The sequence below is a fragment of the Mytilus californianus genome, unplaced genomic scaffold (genome assembly GCF_021869535.1).
Source record: "Mytilus californianus isolate M0D057914Y unplaced genomic scaffold, xbMytCali1.0.p SCAF_11, whole genome shotgun sequence".
NCBI classification, from domain to species: Eukaryota; Metazoa; Mollusca; class Bivalvia; order Mytilida; family Mytilidae; genus Mytilus; species Mytilus californianus.
In genome coordinates, this window is record NW_026262593.1 from 1,353,592 (window position 1) to 1,376,398 (window position 22,807).

The 22,807-nt window shown below is 33.6% G+C and overlaps 1 protein-coding gene across 1 annotated transcript; it reads left to right on the top strand.

Moving 5' to 3' along the window:
* The first annotated feature begins 20,636 nt into the window (after window positions 1–20,636).
* LOC127719345 (complement C1q tumor necrosis factor-related protein 6-like) lies at window positions 20,637–22,584 on the top strand. The gene is made up of 3 exons (XM_052225414.1): window positions 20,637–20,748; window positions 20,982–21,035; window positions 22,139–22,584. The coding sequence occupies exons 1-3, from the start codon at window positions 20,670–20,672 to the stop codon at window positions 22,564–22,566; spliced, it is 561 nt and encodes a 186-aa protein (XP_052081374.1). The 5' UTR covers window positions 20,637–20,669; the 3' UTR covers window positions 22,567–22,584.
* Window positions 22,585–22,807: the final 223 nt, after the last annotated feature.

The following is a 22,807-nucleotide window of genomic DNA, read 5'->3' on the forward strand; positions in this document are numbered from 1 at the left end:
GCATAGTTTGAATGGGACATGTAAAAAGTCTAAGCATTGATAAACCATACATATATATGTGTAGCGCCACAAGCACCCCCTCCTCCCCCAACCCTCGGCTTGCATACAAGAAAAAAACTGTCCTCTATTAGCTGCTCTGGTGAAGTTTTTTTAGCTCAGTTGGTAGATTCTACTAGAGAGGTGCCTTACTGTCCTATTTTTTGTGAACTGTCAGAGGGGGGGGGGGGCTCTTTTATTTTGTATCTAGTAAGAAAAAAATCTTAGGTAGTAGGCTATATATTTAAATACACGTGTATTTCCTATACAATTCCCATGCTGTAGCGGATACATATATACCAAAAACCAATCCTAGTCTACCATTGACATAATAATTGATATTTTTACTGCTTGTTTGCTAGACACCTTCCTTCATTAGAATACATCAATTCAAAAATTCATTAATAGAACTAAATTTTATTATTTTTTTCTTATATGTACCTTTTATTAATCTTAAAATCTAGATACAAAAAAGTGGCAAGGTTAAGATCTATACTTTAACAATAGTGTATAAGCTGAAATGTCTTGCCTGCTTTACATATGATTGAATGTATGTTGAAAGTCTGTTATATGAAGGTTTCACAACAAGCATCATATAAACTTAACATTATCCATGATTATGAGGTCAAGGTCAGATGAACCATCACTATAAACTGCTGAGTCTGAATTCAAAAGGACCATATTTTGTGCACAACCAGTAAGGTAGAGCACAGATGTTACTTGTCACGACTAAACATAATCAGGACAGTACTTAACTGTACTTGACTTTAGTTTAGACTTTACTTAATCAGTCTAAATGAGTACTTGATAATCTTGGTCTAGTCTGAATATGGTCTCGACAAATGATCGACTGGTCTGTACTTAATAGTCTCGACCAGTCTTGACTTGGTCTGAATCAGCCCATCTATCTGTATATACATATACATAAAATTATCAGACCGGAATAAAATTCGAACTTGATCTGTCATGATAAAACAATACACCAAAAATCAAATCAATATCTTCAAGCACGAAGAAAAAAAGTGTGGAAAACTGATTTGCCGGACTGACAAATGGACAGACAGACAGACGGACAGAGTGCAAACCTAAAGTCCCCTTCGACTTTGTCGGTAGGGGACTAATAACTAGGTATTTTGTAATATCAATATATGATTTAGATAGCTGTGAATTTAGCTCGAACTGAGATTCTTGCTTTTTTACCTTTTAAATAAATCCTTACATTTATAGCTAGCAATAAACTAGACTTCCAAATAATCTTGCATTTTGAAAGATCAATATATGATTGAGATAGCTGTAGAGTTTTATAAAAATCCAAGTTAACTTGAATAAAATGCTCCGCTGGGCGCAGCTTTATACGATCGCAGAGGTCGAACCCTGAACAGTTGGGGCAAGTATGGACACAACATTCAAGCTTGATACAGCACTGAATTTGGATTGTGATTAAATATTTGACACAGCATAGGTTTCTGACACAGAATGAATGTGGTCTAAGAACTTAAAAAAATTTGATTTACCTATTCAAACCATATCATTATTATTTGCTTTTATATATAAATCACAAATAACCAATTTAAAATGGAAAATTTTAAATAAAAAAAAAGGAAAAAAAATCCCCCCCCCCCTTTGCAGTACAATTTCAGAGAGATCCATACACTTGAACACAAGTTATTGTCTGGAAACTAGAAAAATGCTTGTTTTTTTTGCCCCTTTTTGGCCCCAAATTCCTAAACATTAAGGGCAATTGCCCCCAAACTCAAACCAAGCTTTCCCTTTGTGATATGGAACCTTGTAGTACAATTTCATGAAGATCCATACACTTACACAAAAGTTATTGTCATGTAACTAGAAAAATGCTTGTTTTTTTGCTACACTTGAACACAAGTAATTGTCTGGAAACTAGAAAAATGTTTATTTTTGGCCCCTTTTTGGCCCCTAATTCTTAAACGTTTTGGGCAATTACCCTTAAACTCAATTCTAGCTTTCCATTTGTGATATGGAACCTTGTATGACAATTTCAGAAAGATCCATAGACTTACACACAAGTTATTGTCATGAAACTAGAAAAATGCTTGTTTTTTTGCCCCTTTTTTGGCCCCTAATTCCTAAAGATTTGAGGCAATTACCCCCAAAATCATTCCAAGCATTCCCTTTGTGATATGGAACCTTGCAGTACAATTTCAGAGAGATCCATATACTTGAACACAAGTTATTGTCTGGAAACTAGAAAAATGCATATTTTGGCCCCTTATTCCTAAACGTCTTGGGCAATTACCCCCAAACTCAATTCCAGCTTTCCCTTATGATATCGAACCTTGTACATTGTAGTACAATTTCAGAAAGATCCATGTACTTACACACAAGTTATTGTCATGAAACTAGAAAAATGCTGGTTTGTTGCCCCTTTTTTGGCCCCTAATTCCTAAAATTTTGAGGCAATTACCCCCTAAATCAATCCAAGCATTCCCTTTTGTGATATGGAACCTTGTGGTACAATGTCAGAGAGATCCATACACTAACACACAAGTTATGTCTGGAAGTTACAAAAATTCTTATTTTTGGCCCCTAATTCCTTAACTGTTGGTACCATAACCCCCAAAATCAATCCCAACCTTCCTTTTGTGGTATTGAACCTTATGGTAAAATTTCATAGAGATCTATTTACTTAAACTAAAGTTAGAGTGCAAAAACCAATATGTCTTCGGACAATGACGACGACGACGACGACAACGTCATACCAATATACGACCACAAAATTGTTTTGCGGTCGTATAAAAAGTTATAGACATTTTTTAAGGTGACTATCTGAATTTAGTCCATAATGAAAATTCTAGCTTTTTTTACCTTTTAATCAAATTTTTAAATTTGAAAGCAATAAACTAAATTATCAATAACCTGTCATTTTATAAGATCAATATAAAATTGACATAGATGGGCTGATTCAGGCTGGGTCAAGACCAGTTGAGATTAAATGAAAAGTTCAAAACTGATTCTAGCATTGGTCAAGACTGGTCAAGCATTTGTAGAGACTTATATATTCAGACATAGATTAGGCCATTAGTTTGAATTGTTTTACATTTGTCATTTCGGGGCCTTTTATTGCTATGCGGTATGGGCTTTGCTCATTGTTGAAGGCCGTATGGTGACCTATATTTGTTCATTTCTGTGTCATTTGGTCTCTTGTGGAGAGTTGCCTCATTGACAATCATACCACGTCCTCTCTTATTTTTATATTTACTAAGATTATCAAGTACTCAATCTGACTTAAGTAAGTCTAGACAAAGGTCAACTACATTTAAGTACTGTTAAGTCTTGTCAAGTAAAATCTGTGCTTGACCTTTCTGGTTGAGTACAAAATATGGTCTTTTCAGACTCTGAGCAGTTTGCAGTGCATGCCAGACAAACATGTTCGCCTTACATTCATTACATACACAAAACATAGTGGTCTTATATTTTTGAGTACTTTGGAAAAAAGACCAAATCAAAACTTACCATTGACAAATGAACCATGAAAATGAGGTCACAGTCATATGAATTCTGCCAAACAAACATATTCAATATATACCGGTACCTATCATTTCATATACCTAATCTGATAAACTGATAAAAAAAAACCAAAAAATTAGCACTGACAAATGAACCTGGCATGAAAATGAGGGATAGGTCGAATGAAACTTACCAGACAAGACATGAACACCTTATAATCATTCCATATGCAGAATATAGTGACCCTATTGCTTCAAGTGTCTGCAAAATAGACCAAAATCATAAATAATAAATGTCATGTAATGAATCATGAAAAAGGTCAAGGTCAGAAAAAAAATGCCTGTGTTGGACATGTTCACCTTTAAATCAATCCATACACCAAATGTAGCGGCCTAATTGCTAGTCTCTGAGAAATAGACTAAACCACAACAACTAAAGATTGAACCATGAAAAAGGTCAAGGTTCGATGAAAACTGCTAGTCCAACATGCACATGTACATCTAACAATTATTCTATACACCAAATATAGTTGACCTATTGCTTATAGAATCTGAGATACAGTCTTGACCATAATACATTTGTAAGTGAAAATTTCACATGAGAAAAAAAAGCATGATTTTTATTCAAGCAGTCACTGAATCATAAAAATTAGGTCAAGGACAATGGACATTAGATGGACAGAAACTTAGTGACTACACATAAGGTACACAAAAATGTATCTGTGTACAAGGTATGAAACATCCAGGTCATCTATCTTCTGAAATATCAAACTTTATTCAAATAGTTTATGCTGCTGCATGATTATGCTGATTGTAAACCCTAAGTGTCGCATTTTGCAACAATGGTCTCAGGTGACACAAAAACTATTTCAATCACATTTCATGTGCCTGTACCAAGCATGAACCCTGTTGTAGACTTGTAGTACATGTTGCATGGCATATAGTTTTATTTTTTTATTTTTAGAATTGTGTATTAAATGCATATGACAGATCTATATAAAATAGATGTGGTACATGTAGTGATGTACATGTACATGAATGATTATCACAGACACAATGAACAAGATATTTCTGCAAAATTTATTCACTACTTTTATAGACACATTAAAAACTAGAGCTTGACATATTGCATAGACAATTGCCTTTCCTCCTATCGAAGCCTTATATATACATATGGGTTTCATTCTAGATGTCATTTAATTATATTTTGCTATTTCAGTTGATGTCAGTCTACTACAAAGCAGGGTTAATATTCATATCACATTAACATATTCTCGTCCTGAATATGCATATTAATTTGCCACTGGACTGTAAGCAGCTATCCATCATCATCATCATTGACATATATATAAACGTTTCATGTATAGTATCTCTTCTTGTTCACATGTAAACTTTGACCTACTGCTTTATATACGTTTTGTAGAATCTGAGAAATGGACTTAACCACAATTTGCACAAAAAAATAACCTTAATCACTGATGGGTGAAATGAGGTTGGGGTCACATGAACACCGGCTTTTGTTTGATTTTATTTTTACCTAATATATATACCTTAATGTTTTATTTAGATATCTGTAGACTTATAAGTTGAAAAAAATTGAGAGACAAGTTGACCCCTGTCTGACACCACATGTAAACCTTGGATCCCATACATGTATACAACATATAGTTATCTTATTACTTATAATATGCCACAAATTCACTTGATAAAATCACTACACATGTAGTGTTTTAAGGAGTCGCTGAACAATGAAAATGAGGATAAGGACAATGGACATATGACTTGACAGAAATTTCTAAACATAAGGATTTTTTATACATTATGATTTTAAGTATGAAAAAGAACCATGATTTCTACCCTCTGAAATATAAAACTTTATATAAATAGTAAATGTTGTTGTCCGATTAGCATTTCATGTCTTGCATGTCTTGTATTTTGAAACCTTTGTCACAGGCAGGACAAAACTGGAGACCTTGGAGGAATTAAGCTTCCTTAAAAGCCTCATGGTGATAGTCAGTAAATAAAAGGTACATTTATCTGTTCAAAATGAACAAGGAAGATACAAAAAGTGCATGTAGTCTTCAGTTCCAGAACAGACATCGTTGTCAGAGAAATTATTTTTTAATTATCTGGTTTATCCGTTCAAATAAAGACAGAAGAAATCTATCTATTACTAACTGTTCTGAACTGCATTTTATCTAATGAACTTATAGCACTGTCAAGATGTACAATGTACCTGACAAGCAACAATCTTTTAGTTCACAAGTACAACAGCTTGATCCATATGTGATCCAAAATGTGCAGAATGCTATTATGGTGGGAGGTTCAACTTCACTTTATACTTCTCTACATTACTTTGAATATTAAATCCTATATCACCTTCATTGCTGGTGATCATCATGTCATGTACATGTAGAACTTATTTTTAAACTTCTATTGGAAACCATATTGGTCAAATATGTCTTCATAACGAGTTGAAAATATGGAATGTCTACGACAAGGTTCCGTGGCTACCAAAGATTTAAAGAATGGCTGTTGGTCTTAAATCTGTATTGTATATGACTGTTACATGTATAAATGAAAAAGGTTTTTATATCTTTGCTTTTGTACAGACATCATTGATATTTATATTAGCAAACAATTTGCATTTCCTGGCATATCTATTTGTTTGGTGGCTGAACATTTCCAAATGCATATTTCATGTTTTTCACATCCTTTTTAATTTTCTGATGAAAATGCTGTTGCTTCCAGTTGATACAGATTCTATATCTGAGCCTGTGTCTGGCCATTTCTTTATTTCTGGCATGTGTGTGAATTATTCACAGTGACTCTCAATTTCATTTCCCCAAACTTTCTGTGTCTGATTCCTTTCCATGAAGCTATATAGTCTGCTCCTGAAATATCAATTTAAATATATTTATGGAATATTCAAAACAATGCTGACTCCATTATAAAGCTTATTTAAGATTATTTAACATCCATTTCAAAGGATCTCATTTATTCTTTTTTCTTTAATAATTATTACTAGCTTTTCCAGACTAAAAGGTGAAGAAAAAATGTACATGCATGTTTGTTTAGGGTTTCCCTACCTACATGTACATACCCTGTTACTTAATACTAGTGTTTATTCAAACACATTTTAATTGATATGTTCCTCTGGTTAGTGACAGAATGTTTTATTGTCCTTAAATAAATGTTATTTATAGAGATAGGTTATCTAAAGTAAATTTATAAATTGACATTGTGAATCCAGGACCCACATCTTCTTATCTTTGAACATTTTTTGGGAAATAAAAACACTGGCCCTTGAGTATTCCTTTTTGGGATTAGTCCTTGAGGTGTGGATTCCCTAATCAAATTTGTACGTATTTATTATCAGAATCAGTACAAACATCCTTAAACTTGTATTTCATTTCATTTCACATTTTTACATTTTGTTTAGCAGCATCATTTCCAGACATTAATTTTATAAGATACCTATTGATTTTGTTTGATGGTTGGTTGTTTTCTGAACAATTTAACATACATGTATGTACTATGATAGAGATAGCCTCATCTGTCTTGTTCTTCTATATATTGATCAAGTATATGTATTGGACATGTTGAAAGTAAAGAGAGAGCCTCAGAGTATTCTATCAGTCAAGAGCATAATTACTTAAACAAGTCTTCAAAATTATTTATACTAGTAATGTTACGAATGAAAACAAGGCAGTGGCGGACCAAGAAATTTTCATAAGGGGGGCCTGTACAGCCATGCTTCAGTGATTCCCTATATAATCAACCAAATTTTTCCCAAATAAGGGAGCCCGGGCCACCTGGGCTCCCCTCTAAATCCGCCTCTGCAAAGTTACTCGTGTAGTTAAAGCTAAATATTTGAGCATGAAAGACTACAATAAATGGGGAATGTGTCCATAGGACACAGATGATGCCCACTCTTGTAGTTCATATAAAGTTATAAAGAGACATAACTGAAGAACGGTAAGAGTGATGCTACCCAAATTTGTGCTTGATCTGAGTTTTGTGGTAATACGTATTGTGTATAAATTTCATAACATTTGGTTGAGACATACTAAAGTTAGGGAATGGAAACGAAACATTCAGCAATTTTACCATTTGTAAAGGGGCATAACTCTGGAACGGTTAACGTGACGCCAATAAAATTCAAACTTGGTCTGTGTTTTGTGGTAATAAGCATTGTGTATCAGTGTAATAACATTTGGTTGATGCAAACTAAAGTTAGAGAAAGGAAACCAACTTTGGGATGTACGGACGGACGCACAGACAGATGGACAAGGGTAAAACTTAATGCCCCCTCAGCTACGTATAATGCGGGGGCATAAAAATGTATTTTCTGTAATTTCAGATATCTGGTTAACATACATGTACATGAACAGGATGAAGTTATTTTTCTCACAAAGCATTAAACTAATATTTAATGAACACTAAAACACTAATTGCCATTCTGACTCACTGTGACCGAGTCCAAGAATAGTGAACAATTAATTTCTTTCTTGGCAGAAAATTTCTCCTAACAATTATCTAGAGCACCACATAATATCTACATGTATCAGTGTGTGAGAGAAGTAAAAAAGTATGCTGATATTAAAACTTCTTCTGCATGTGCAGGCGTAGGTATACATGTATATCTTTGCAAGTACACAGTAGAATATCATTAAAAATTATGATCTATATACTTTTACTAATGAATTTAGATTTATCTGATCCCATGACTTCATTGACATTGTAAATTATAATTTTTTGGTAGGAGAATGCATTGGAAGACTTGCAATGTATTTTCTGGGATATTGTCATGTTTTTTAAAGTACACTGTGAATCCTTCACAAACATTTTTTTTTATAAACACTTGAGAAGTTGCCCAATGATAGAAAAATGTCAACCTTTGATACTCTATTTTCGAGAATTTACCTTTGACTGCGGACTTGATTATCGGTACAGACTTAAGTTTGGAAACTTGGACCGCAGACTACGATTTTACCATCGGTCCTAGTGTCTGTACCGTGTTCCTTCATTCTCCTTGCAACAGCGAGCAGGTAGCAGATATCTGGTATGTAAACTCTTTCCATAGCCCGTTTGAAGCATGTTGGAAGCCTGACCATGCAATCTTTGATCTCCAAAATAGTTTCCAAAATTTGTCCCTTCTCAAATTTCAATTCTTTCACTTTGTACTAAGGCAAAATTTCAGTTAATGCATTTTCTAAGTTGTTTTTCCATTTCTGCGTCGCCATCTTCAACATATTTCTAGGTCGCGTTCATAAGGAGCATTCTGATTGGTCGATATAAATTCTTTCTGGGGTCAAATATTACGTAAAAAAAGGTCACAAAAGTGAAAGAGATTAGGGTCATCGTTAGATCTCGTATGTAGTATAACGAAATCCGAGTTCTTTATTTTAATTAGATTGAATCAAACTGTGTAAAAACAAACAAATCAAGTGTTCCTAACTAAAAATCACGTAAATGAACTAGCTGATTAATTATCTTTACACATAAAGACATAACACAATATTGAGCCAGAATTACAAACATCATAACTAAATACATGAATGTTGGATGTATAAATACCGAGACACGTCTAATAGCAATACGAATTCACACTCGGCAAAACAGTCATATTCGGGAATAGGTCACGTTCGGTACTTAATAAACCAGACGACATAGATGGTAAACCACAATTGCAATCTAAGACGAGGTAAAAATGTCGTTAGTTAGTTTAGACACAGACACATCGTATAGATCAACCAATTCGTGAAGGTATCCATAAAATTTACGGAGCGTCATGTTTAATCTTTCCCCCTCAAAACGCTGTTGGAGCAGTTTCTGCGTAAGGAGCACACTCCTGTTTATGAAGTCCGTATAGTGTGAACATGTACGAGCATTACGTATCAACTAAGACATGTAAACACCATACGATGGGGTAGAGGGTATGTTACTGCTGAGAAATGGGAAATTAATAATTGGGAAGTTGAAATCGTCCCGTTTGTCATAGATTTTAGTGTGAAGTCGTCCATCTGTGTCAATATTGAGGAAACGGTCAAGGTATGAAGCATTCCTTCTAGTATCAGTAAGTAGTATCCTTAATTTCAAGTTCACTTGGAAAACATGATATGGCAGCTCTTTGTATTAATGGAGCGCAATCTTTGATATTTCTGTAATTTAACAGGTAATTTATTAACTCATGAGAGATTTTATGATACATCTTCTTTCAAACAAATAGACAACGGAAAGCGATTTGATGAAAAAAGTTTTGTCTGGATGCAGTTTTAAAAAGTTCGCAAAATAGTTTTGACATCCATCAACAATTAAAATGTTCTTTCGTTTAGAGATGTCTGATACTTAGAAGTTGACAAAAGAAGTAAATCCCACAAAACAATTGCAAAAGTCTTGCGAAAAATGGATTCATGGTTATCTTTAACTACAGGCTCTTCAAGCTATGTTCATTGATACGTGAATAAGTTGAATTTATTCTAAAATGTGTAAAGTTAGGGCAACAGATGGTAAAAGATGTTCATATTTTGTAACTTCATACGAACATACAAATCAAAATACACACGGAAATAGTATGAACTTCAAAAAAGGAAGGAGAACGGGAGCGAGACCTTGGTATTGTGAGCGTCTCTTGCTATGCACGCATCATCCACCATGCAAATACACATTCATTCAAAATGTCACAATCGATCGTATGACACAATCGGTAGATATATAACGTAAGAACATGTCGTATTTAGTTGAGACAAAAATCCACTCATTGGTAGTGTTTAGCGTAACACTTGTGAAGTGTCGGCTATGCTGTTGAAATTTTCGAAATTATTCTGATAAAATTCCTTGTGTTTGTTGTGACTATAGCTGTTATGCCTATTTGTTTTATCAGCTGATCAGCGTTATATTTTATTTTTTTCTAAATAGACCCTGTTACAATTATTTGAAACTTTGAATTCCTCTTAAAACTGTCATATATTGTTACTCTATTAAACAAATTGATTGGGCAATTTAGATCTTGACATAAGATGTTAACATTATCACTGGTTAAAGACCACAATTTTAACCTTTAAACTACTTTTGTGTTTTTGTGTTGTTGTTGAGGCTTTTTAACATCTTTGTACCACAACTTTTGACATTTTTACGTATTATTTTTGCATGTTTTGTTTGTTTGTTTTGTTTGCTCACACACTGTTGTCAATATAATGGAATGTTATGCGACTGTCATACAACCAGGTTTAATCCATCATTTTCTACATCAGGAAATGTCTGTACTAAGTCAAGAATATGACAGTTGTTTTCCATTCGATTGATGTGTTTGAGCTTTTGATTTTGCAATTTGATAAAGGACTTTCCGTTTTGAATTTTCCTTGGAGTTCGGTATTTTTGTTATTTTCCGTTTTTGTTGCAAATTTCGACGAAAGCCACACATTTTTAAAAGAACCGGAAAGCATTGTTATAAATAATCATAATATGTTTTCACCTGAACAAATATTGATTTTGCGTGGATGGTTCGTTGTCTATTAAAACTAAAAAATCAAAAGTTAGACTTTATCAACCAACGATTTTCTCATAGGAGTGAAATTCAGTTCTTGACCAAGAATGCTCTTCTTGTCAGAAATAAAATACGCTTAACTCTTTTTGGTTATCAAGGTTTTGTTGCACATTAACATTAAAAAACAGTCATGATACTTAATTTCAATTATTAATAGCAATCCTTAGAATGACGTGATTCTTAAGTTTTTTTAACAACAGTGTGATAAAATTCTCGAGATATCTATATTTAGCGCAGATTCAGAGATGTACACATTAATGGGTGTTACAAGTTATCTTTCATGTAAATCCACATTTATGTGCCAACACTATGTCGATTTCGCTGTGGTCTAATTGAAAGTGGAAATCCTATTTAACTGTTATAGCGAATTAGACTTATCACCTGGAATGTACTAGCATGATCAACACGACGAATGCAACATGAAAATCATGATCGTATTACCCTTTCGGAGCACATGAGATCACCGTTTTGTATACTGTTGTTTGTCTTTTGGTCTTTTTCGTTTTTTTTACATTACGTTGTTAATACAAAAAAAAAAAGAAGTTGTGGTATTATTGACAATGAAACAACTCTCCACCAGAGACCAAATGAAATATAAGTTTACAACTATATGTCACCGCACGGCAATCATCAATGAGAAAAACCGATACTGCAAAGTCAGCTATACAAGTCCCCGTAATGACAAATGTAAAATAATTCAAACAAAAAATTTATGAACGAAAAACAAAATATAATATACACCAACAAACGACAACCACTGAGTAGCCGGCTGCTTACTTGGGACAGGCACATGCAGAATAAGGCGGGATTAAGTTAGTTTGCAGGCGACATACCGTCTCCCTAACCTGGGACAGTGGTGTAACAGTACAACATACGAACAAACTATAATGATCATTTGAAAAGTTGATTACTCATCCGATCGGTACAAAGCAAAAAACAAAAACGCAGACCGGACTTGACAAAGTACAGATCAGTGAGTAACGAATGGAAAACAATGTTTAGTTTGGTTTTAATTTATTGATTACAGAATTATTTTATTTTTGACCTACGAGTTTGAATGTCCTTTTGAAATCTTTCGCCTTTCTATTTTTTATTCCTTTTCTAATGCATAACAAAAATAATTGAAGCGCTTGAAAATTGTACAAAACAAAATAAAATAAAATAAAATTCCGTGAAATTCCATGAATAAACGTCATGTCGAAACATGACGTCATACGAATGAAACCTCTCAAGCTGACGGTTATTCCGTTACGTGTACGCTTCAAATTCGGTTAATATCAATCTGAAAATTGAATTTTGTCGTTTGTGTTGTTTCATTATTATGGTATTGCTTTTTTTTTTTACATATTTGTACATTTCAGCATGGCAACATGGCGAATGACTTCTCAGTTATGACATGTCAACTCTGGATTTGACAGTAAATTGTATCCAACTAAAAAACATATCATGCAAGTTTTAGCTCATCGCATAGGGGGTAAATAAAGGCAAAAGAAGTATACCGCTGTTCAATAGTCATAAATTGATTTAACTGAAACAAATCCGGGTCACAAACCAAATCTGAGGGAAACACATCAACTATAAAAGGAAACAAAACGGAACAACAGAAACACTGAACTGCTACAAAAAAACGCCAACATACATAAACACGGACTATGTATGTGTTTCTATATTCTACATTTGCTAGAGGTATAGGGGAGGGTTGAGATCTCACAAAACATATTTAACCCCGTATTTTTGCGCCTGTCCCAAGTCAGGAGCCTCCGGCCTTTGTTAGTCTTGTATGTTTTTTTTTATTTTAGTTCATTTATATGTTTTGGAGTTTAGTGTGACGTACATTTTCACTGAACTGGTACACAATTTTATTTAGGAGCCAGCTGAGGACCACCTCCGGGTGCGGGATTTTCACGCTGCGTTGAAGACCCATTTGTGGCCTTCTGCTGTTTTCTGTTCTTTGGTCGGGTTGTTGTCTCTTTGACATATTCCCCATTTCCATTCTCAATTGTATGTGATAACAATTGCCATATTCCTGCCTTGGTACAGGGTAAATATTTGTCCTATTAGAATAGAAATAGTTCATGCATAATATAGATTTGTTCTCATTTTCACATGGCCGCCTAAGCCGTTATATTCGTTAATGTTATCCTTCGCTAACGCTTGGGATATTTTTTAAATCAAATGGCCCATGCGATGTAAAAATATATGTGGCTTACATAAATTATTTCCTAATTTTACACACTCAATCTATACAATTAAGTCGAATCGGATGAATAAAATAAATAAAAAAAACACAGACTAAAGTATTGGGTTGTTGGGAAGTTTTCCTTAGCAAGACCTATATACTATATAGTTTATGCCAAAACAATACCATAAGAATCCCGAGCAAAATAAAGGTAGTATGCCAATATTCAATTTTAAAGATCGGGCGATAATGATAAATTAAACGGTACTTATCCGACTGCACCAGAAGCTCATTTCGATTATTAAAGTCTGTTTTGAGAAGCTCGATGCCGTATTATTTTAAAATCCCGAACCAAATACAATCTGAAAAGCTGATATAGCCAAAATGGACCATAAGGTAAAGCCAAATCAGTCATTGTCACGGAATACAAAGCTATGACACACTCAGGGCAGCATCACCAAATACAAAACTATGACATACTCAAGGCAGCATCACGGACTTCAAAGCTATGACATACCTAGCGCAGCATCACGGACTGCAAAGATGTTTTAAGATAAAACAAGTAACTGATTGTTTATTTATTTTTATTTAGCAATCAGATAACCAGAGAACGTAATATAGCTATCAGCATTACTGAAGATTCGTTGATTGTCATTTCCTCTACATCGTATATAGATGCGGTCACCTTTCATTAAGTTTAGCACAATATCAAAGGTACCAGTTTTAAAACCGTCGCCATGAGTGTAACTTGCAGCCGTCCTTGTTTCATTGTGCCATAAATGTAGAAATAAATTTTTACCAGCTTCTGACATTACAACTGCAGAAAAATGATAAAGTCCTGATATTGGAGCAGTAAAGACACCTGTGGTGACGTCATATGCATTTAAGTTGTTTGTCCAAACCTTATCAAACCTCACAATTGCCCTAGACGATAAATCTTGTACTGAGTCCCGGTATGCAGTGAATGCAGGCATTTTGTTTTGACTCAATTCTATACCCGTTCTGTGTTCTCCTGAAAACAGAAACATTTACACAAAACAGCTAGCTCATTAATGTTGACCTTTGCAATGAAATATTATCTTGGCCAAGCATAATTAAAGGCAACAGTAGTATACCGCTGTTCAAAATTCTTAAATCGATTAAGAGAATAAAATCCTGTTTACAAACTTAAAACGAGGGAAACACATCAACTATAAGAGGAAAACAACGAAACAACAGAAACACTGCGCTGCAACAAAAACAAACGCCAACATACATAGAAACAGACTATTTGATAACAACTGCCATATTCCTGACTTGGTACAGGACATAATAATTGTCCGTAGTATTAAACCTCCTAATTAATCTGGACTTGAGAATATATGTATATCAATAGAACTTAGAGATAAACATAGAAGAGAGGCAATAGATACCAAAGGGACATTCAAACTGATAAGTTTAAAATAAAAATAACAACGTCATGGCTAAAAAAGAAAAAGACCAACAAACAATAGTACACAAAACACAACATAGAATTATACATGATATAGAATAACATAGAGTAGTATGAAGATCTAATACCGATTTCAAATTTATATGTCAAACTACAAATTATAATTTTTAGTGTGAGATTTGCTTTCATTAATAGAAATTACCTAATAAAAAAAGATGAAATATAAAAATAACATAATTATATTAAAAAGTACCTGTTCCTTTGAGCTTGAACATCATTCCAATTAAGTTGTCAAACAGGGAAAAAGTAAAATCACAAAAATACTGAACTCCGAGGAAAATTCAAAACGGAAAGTCCCTAATCAAATGGCAAAATCAAATGATAAAACACATCAAAAGAATGGACAACAACTGTCATATATATGTAAACAGAGAAATACAACTTTGAAAGATTATAATAGTAAATATTTACTTCTGTGTGTTGGAATTTTTCAAGTTGATTTTTTACACGATTTCTTATTCTTGAAATGATGCAAGATCTTGAACCCCAACTTTTTAATTGTAGTATAAACCATTTACCAAATTTACATTACTTTTGGTAGCTTGAACTATAATTTAGGTTATTATGGCCATAATGAAATGCCTTTCTGCGCTTAGAACATTTAAATGGTTTGTAATTTCGGTGTTTTTTTAAATGCCCATTAAAGTATTGCTTGCTGATGCAAGTTTTGTCGCAGTGAGTACATTTATGATCGAAACTTCCCATAGCCTGTTTCATGTGATAAGCAAGACCAGGTCTACTCCTTAAAGTTTTCGAGCAGTGGCTGCAAATCAAACATTCTCCGTGTTTAATTTTTCGGTGATTTCTCAGAAGCGATTCGTCTTGAAACCTTGAATGACACGACTCACATTGCAATAAATCCTTTGTATGAAATTGTTTGTGTCTGAAGAAACTGCTTGGCCACCGTGTGCTAAATTCACATTCAGTGCATTTATAGAGTATCTTCTGTGTTTTATCAAACACGTTTGTCTCATTCTCTGATATAAAAAAGAAGATGTGGTATGATTGCCAATGAGACAACTCTCCACAAGAGACCAAATGACACCGAAAATAACAACTATAGGTCACCGTACGGTCTTCAACAATGAGCAAAGCCCATACCATACTGTCAGCTATAAAAGGCCCCGAAATGACAATGTAAAACAATTCAATCGAGAAAACTAGCGGCCTATTTTATGTACAAAAAATGAACGAATAACAAATAGGTAACACATAAACAAACGACAACCACTGAATTACAGGCTCCTGACTTGGGACAGGTACATACATACAGAATGTGGCGGGGTTAAACATGATAGCGGGATCCCAACCCTCCCCCTAACCTGGGGCAGTGGTGTAACAGTACAACATAAGAACGAACTATAAAAATAAGTTGAAAGAGGCTGAACTCATCAGATGGATAAAAATACAAATTCTACAAAGACAAGTAGACGTGGCCGGGTACTTGTACAAGTCTTCCGTCGTCGATATCATCACTCCTTCTTCTTCTATAGCCTGTTCATTAGCAGAAACAATATTATATCCTAAAAGCTTTCAGACACTGTATAATTGGTGCTGAGAAAATAAACACTTGTATCACATGTATAAACGTGATAAGGATTATGATATTATCTAAACACATTTCTAAGTAAACACATTAAATGTACACATGTCTTGAATATAAACACTTTTATTTAAAATTGTGTTAAGGGTCTACATACCAAATTTACAGTTAACATGTAGTAAGGATGCCGGAATGTATTTTTTGGACGTGTTTGCATAGACATTTAATAGATGTTATGTAGATGCCACCAACTCGGGTCGGTCTTTCCAAAATGACTTGATTTGATTCTTCACATATAACTTTAATGCAATACAAATATGTCCGAACAAGTAAGAATTTTGAGAGAAGTCTCAAAAATTCATTTTAATGGTAAAAAGTTAGCTAAAACTACTACCTCACATAACATGAAACGTAAAGTTACAATAAACATGACTGAATTTTCGTTTATATGTTAATGATATGTTAACATTTTATTTGTTCATAAAGAAATCTTACCTCGTTGATTGCTTAACTGGTACACTTAACTCTTTTTCTTCAAAACGACCTTGAAAGGCAGGTAATTATTGATATTACGGTTCGTTAATTAATGGTTAAACGTTAAACTCTCATGTTTGTCTCGTGAATTAATTCCGATATAACATGTTACTTTTATTATTCTTCCCTTAGTTTATTTATTTTGTATTTACATTGTGTCATAGGTCAAATTTATTTGTTCAGTGTATGTTCAATGGTGTATATATGTCCTTTGATTGAGTTAAGCTATTTCAGTTGATATTTTATAGTGTGTCTTTCTATGTTGTTATGTTACACTGTTGTTTCAGAAAAAGGGTGAAGGTTTGGTACCATTAAAACGTTTAAACCCGCTGCATTTGTTTGCACCTGTCCTAAGTCAGGAATCTGATGTTCAGTAGTTGTCGTTTGTTGATGTGGTTCATAAGTGTTTCTCGTTTCTTGTTTTTTATATAGATTAGACCGTTGGTTTTCCCGTTTGAATGGTTTTACACTAGTAATTTTTTGGGGCCCTTTATAGCTTACTGTTCGGTGTGAGCCAAGGCTCCGTGTTGAAGACCGTACTGTGACCTATAATGGTTTACTTTTATTAATTTTGACTTGGATGGAGAGTTGTCTCATTGGCACTCATACCACATCTTCTTATATCTATAGACGCATATAAACATTTTAATATTAGAAAAACAATTATTGCAAAAAACAATTTCATATTAGAAAATATCGCGACTCCAAATAAGAAACGGTTTTTTCAATTAGCATTTTCCATAGACTGAATATTGTTTTATTTTGTTTTTAACATTTGTTCTTATGTATATGATCTCAATTCGGCCCTTTAATTAGGAGCACACAATTGTAAATACTTTTTATTAGGTTGCGAGCCTACCTGGTTAAAACAATTTCTAGATACAATCGCAGGACATGGAATATCATTATCCCGCGTTTCTATTACAGTATTTCATTATTGATTTTAATTATCAATCAAGCTGGTGTCGGGAGTCCGAACCTGTTAATTGGTGAATGTCGTTTCTTGCTGAATATCATTTTTTTTCATTGTTTTGTACATAAATAAGCCGTTAGTTTTCTCGTTTCAATCTTTTTACATTTGTTATATCGGGGCCTTTTACAGCTGAATATACAGTTTGGGTTTGGCTCAGCGTTGAATGTCATACTGTGACCAATAGTTGTTAACTTCTATGTCATTTTGTTTCTAATTGAGAGTTGTCTCACTGGCAATCACACAACATCTTTTTATTTTTATAGTGAACTAATATAAAAGTATAAACTCTTTGCAAAGATGACGTTTTATTATTTTGGTTGGTTGTACTGTTATATTAAGGTGACAGTAGTTTACCGTCTCAATCTCTGGTGGAGAATTGTAAACAAATCAATTAATAAGAAAAAATCATTTATATGAAGACATACTTTATATCCGGATTAATGAAAATGTGTGTACTTACACAATTAACCATAATATTATATGTTCTATACTAATGTTAAGGAATCCGGGATAAGGTACCGGTATTTCATGTATCTATTAACAAATGTAAATGTGTTAAGAAAAAAAAAGAAAACAAAATGACGTTTTATTATTTTGGTTGGTTGTTCTGTTATATTAAGGCGACAGTAGTTTACCGTCTCAATCTCTGGTGGAGAATTGCCTCATTCCACATTTTTCAGATATTATACTAAATAGTTTCAGGATGTTTGCTACTCTGTTTCAAAATAACAAGCTTTTTAAAAGACTGTTCTAAAATGATAGTATATGAATAAAGGAACTAAAAAAGCAGAAAAAATGAAGGGTCCGTGAGCTTGTTTTCGCGATATAAGCCATTGAAAATTTGGCGGGAAATGATTCTCTCTAGACTTTTCATACTTTTAACATTGGCCGCTTTTTCTTTAGAAAATTATGAAAAAATAACAAGGATTTTATAGCATTTTCAAATATGGCTATTTAAACCATATGTAATAAGATTATGAAAAGAAAAATATGGGTTAGGGGGCAAAATTTTTATTGGCACTAACATGGATAAAACTAGAGGATGCCGAATAAATAAAGGCAACAGTAGTATACCGCTGTTCGAAACTCATAAATCGATAAGGATAAAAACAGATCCGGGTTACAAACTAAAACTGAGGGAAACGCATCAAATATAAGAGGAGAACAACAGACACAACAAAAACACAACATTAAAATGTAACACACACAGAAACGAACTATAATGGCCATTTTCCTGACTTGGTACAGGACATTTTAAGAAAAAAGTGGTGGGTTGAACCTGGTTTTGTGGCATGCCAAACCTCCCGCTTTTATGGCAACGTCAAACACAACACCAAAACGACAACATCACATGACAGGACCACAATACAAATAAATGGGAGAATATATAGGACAAAGAAACACACGAATAATAGCTAACAAAAGGTACTAGGCTTAAAATTCAATACGCCAGACGTGCGTCTCGTCCACACAAGACCAACCAGTAACGCTCAAATGAAAAAAAGTTTGAAAGCCAAAACAAGTACAAATCTGAAGAGCACCGAGGGCCAAAACTTCCAAAAAGTTGCGCCTAACACGGCCAGGGTTTTCTGCCTGGGACAAGAACATCCTTATTATTTAGAATAATTTATAATTTTGCAAACAGTAAATTTTATAAAATGACTATATAATAGATATACATGATAAAACCGAAGTGGGGACTAACTACAGAATAAAAACGGATACATTACACAAAACAACTTAATCCAACACATAAAAATACACAGCCGAGTTAGCTAAAGCCTCAACGCACAAAGTGACGTCACATTAGAAATTCTAAAAAAACACACAAAGTGACGTCACATTTGAATTTGTAAAAATATTTCCCAAAAATAAGATAGGATTAGGATTGATTCAAGATTAGATTTGTAATACTGACATTACATTTATTAATAACAATGAAAATTACAATACTTATTAATATCAAATTGTGGTAGTAATTAGATAATTGATTGTATTATCTAGCTATGTCGGTGTTTCTTCTGAATCAAACTGTAAACCAAATATATCGTATAAATTTCGTTGAACCAAACTAAAATCTAATAAATGAAGGGGGTGATTAATTGTCTTTACCATAACACACGAATATAACAGGAAAGACGTTAAGACATTTGACAAAATCCGACGAGAATAACAAATATAACATCAAAATTAAATACATGAATTTGGGATTAAAAGTAACGTGACACGTCTTATAGCAATGCGGTTTCACACTCAGCAAAACAGTCACAATCGGGAATAAGTCACGTTCGGTAATTAAAAGATCAGACGACGTAATGACAAACCACAATCTAACACGTGGTAAAAATGTCCTTAGTTAGTTTGGACAAAGACACATCGTATGGATCAACCAATTCGTGATGGTGTCCGTTAAATTTACGGAGTGTCATTTTTAATCTGTCCTCCTCATAACTTTGTTGGAGCAGTTTCTGCGTAAGGAGCACACTCCTGTATATGAAGTTCGTATAGTGTGAACAAGCAATATCTGACAAAAAGTCAAAAATAAGAGTAGCGAACATCCTAAAGCTAGCAATCGTTATATATTCTGCAATCTGTATAAAAAAAGCCCATCAAAGATACAATGCTTATAATTTACATTAAATTTGGATTTTATTTTCTAAAGTTACTTGGTACGAGATTTTCCAGAAACATTTGCCATACGTACTAAACCACGTTTTAACAGCTGTTACATAGTAACACGAATATGTAAAATATATCAAGTTACCATTTAATGACAGAGAGAAACTGTACTTGTGCATAGATGTATAAAAGAACTATTCCACAAGAACGGAATCACAGATCATCACCATATTACGTTTCTAACCAGTCTTTGAGTGGAATAATGCAGCTACTATCGATACTTCTGTTATTTTTAACTGGACAGATATTTGTCGTGAACAGCTCATGCTGCTCTAAACTTGGTAAGGTATCATCAAATCTATCTTGAAGTAATTTGTTTTATAAATCAGGATACGTTTTTTTTTCTATAACACATTCATTTTTATACATCGATTGTGAAATACTAAATTTATCAATCCCTAAAAAAGTTTCAAGTATTAGCAAACGTGTAAAACATCAAATTAAAAAAAAAACAACAAACAGAAATAAATATTTACTATTATAATTTTTCAAAGTTGTTTTTCTATATTCACAGAAAATTCCTTGTTTGACGACTTAATTGGAATGATGTTAAAGCTCAAAGGAACAGGTACTTTTTATAAATGTTATTTTTATATTTCATCTTTTTTTATTAGGTAATTTCTATCAATGAAAGCTAATCTCACACTCAGAATTTTAATTAGTAGTTTGACATAGACACTTGAATTCGGTATATGACTTTCATACTACTCTATCTTATTCTTTTAGTTTTCTAGGTTGTGTTTTGTGTACTATTGTTTGTTGGTCTTTTTCTTTTTTAGCCATGGCGTTGTCATTTTTATTTTAAACTTGAATATCCCTTTTGTATCTATCGCCTCTCTTCTATTTTCATCACTAAGTTCTACTGATTTACCTGTATCCTCAAGCCCAGATTGATAAGGGGGATAAAGCGGTTAAATACTAGGGACAATTATTATGTCCTGTACCAAGTCAGGAATAATAGTTAACAAAGGTACCAGGATTATAATTTAATACGCCAGACGCGCGTTTCGTCTACATAAGACTCATCAGTGTCGCTCAGATCAAAATAGTTATAAAGCCAAACAAGTACAAAGTTGAAGAGCATTGAGGACCCAAAATTCCAAAAAAATGTGCCAAATACGGCTAAGGTAATCTATTCCTGGGATAAGAAAATCCTTAGTTTTCCGAAAAATTCAAAGTTTTGTAACAGGAAATTTATAAAAATGACCATATAATTGATAGTCATGTAAACACCGAAGTGCTGACTACTGGGTTGGTGATACCCTCGGGGACGAAACGTCCACCAGCAGCGGCATCGACCCAGTGGTGTTAATAGTTATCAAAGGTACCAGGATTATAATTTAATACGCCAGACGCGCGTTTCGTCTACATAAGATTCATCAGTGACGCTCAGATCAAAATAGTTATAAGCCAGTTGTTATCAAATAGTCTGTTTCTATATATGTTGGCGTTTGGGTTTGTTGCAGTTCAATGTTTCTATTCTTCCGTTGATTTCCTCTTATAGTTGGTGTGTTTCCCTCGGTTTTAGTTTGTAACCCGGATTTGTTTCCTTTTAATCGATTTATGACTTTTGAACAGCGGTATACTACTGTTGCCTTTAATTATGATTGGCCAAGATAATATTTCAAAGGTCAATATTAATGAGCTAGCTGTTTATGTTTCTATTTTCAGGAGGACATGGAACGAGAATAGAATTGAGTCCAAACAAAATGCCTGCATTCACAGCATACAGGGACACCGTACAAGATTTATCGTCTAGGGAAATTGTAAGGTTTGATAAAGTTTGGACAAACAACTTAAATGCATATGATGTCACTACTGGTGTCTTTACTGCTCCAATAACAGGACTCTATCATTTTTCTGCAGTTGTAATGTCAGAAGCTGGAAAAAATTTATTTCTACATTTATGGCATAATGATACAAGGACGGCTGCAAGTTACACTCATGGCGATGGTTATAAAACTGGAACCTTTGATATTGTGCTTAACGTGAAGAAAGATGACCGCATCTATATACGTTGTCGTGGAAATGACAATCAACGAATCTTCAGTAATGCTGATAGCTACATTACGTTCTCTGGTTATCTTATTGCTAAATAAAAATAATTTAACAACCAGTTATTTATTTTATCTTATAATTTCACCTTATGTAATAATGCTGAATTTTGATTGGATGATGGAAATGGTATTTTTCACAAATTTTCTATATATTGAGGTTTTCTTTTATTTGCCGGTGTGTTTGTTATAAGGGAATTCCATGTGCCGGGGTATTTGCTAGTAACTACCACGGCAGATGGCAAATACCATGTCAAAAAATAACGCGACTTCCGAAGACCTCTAG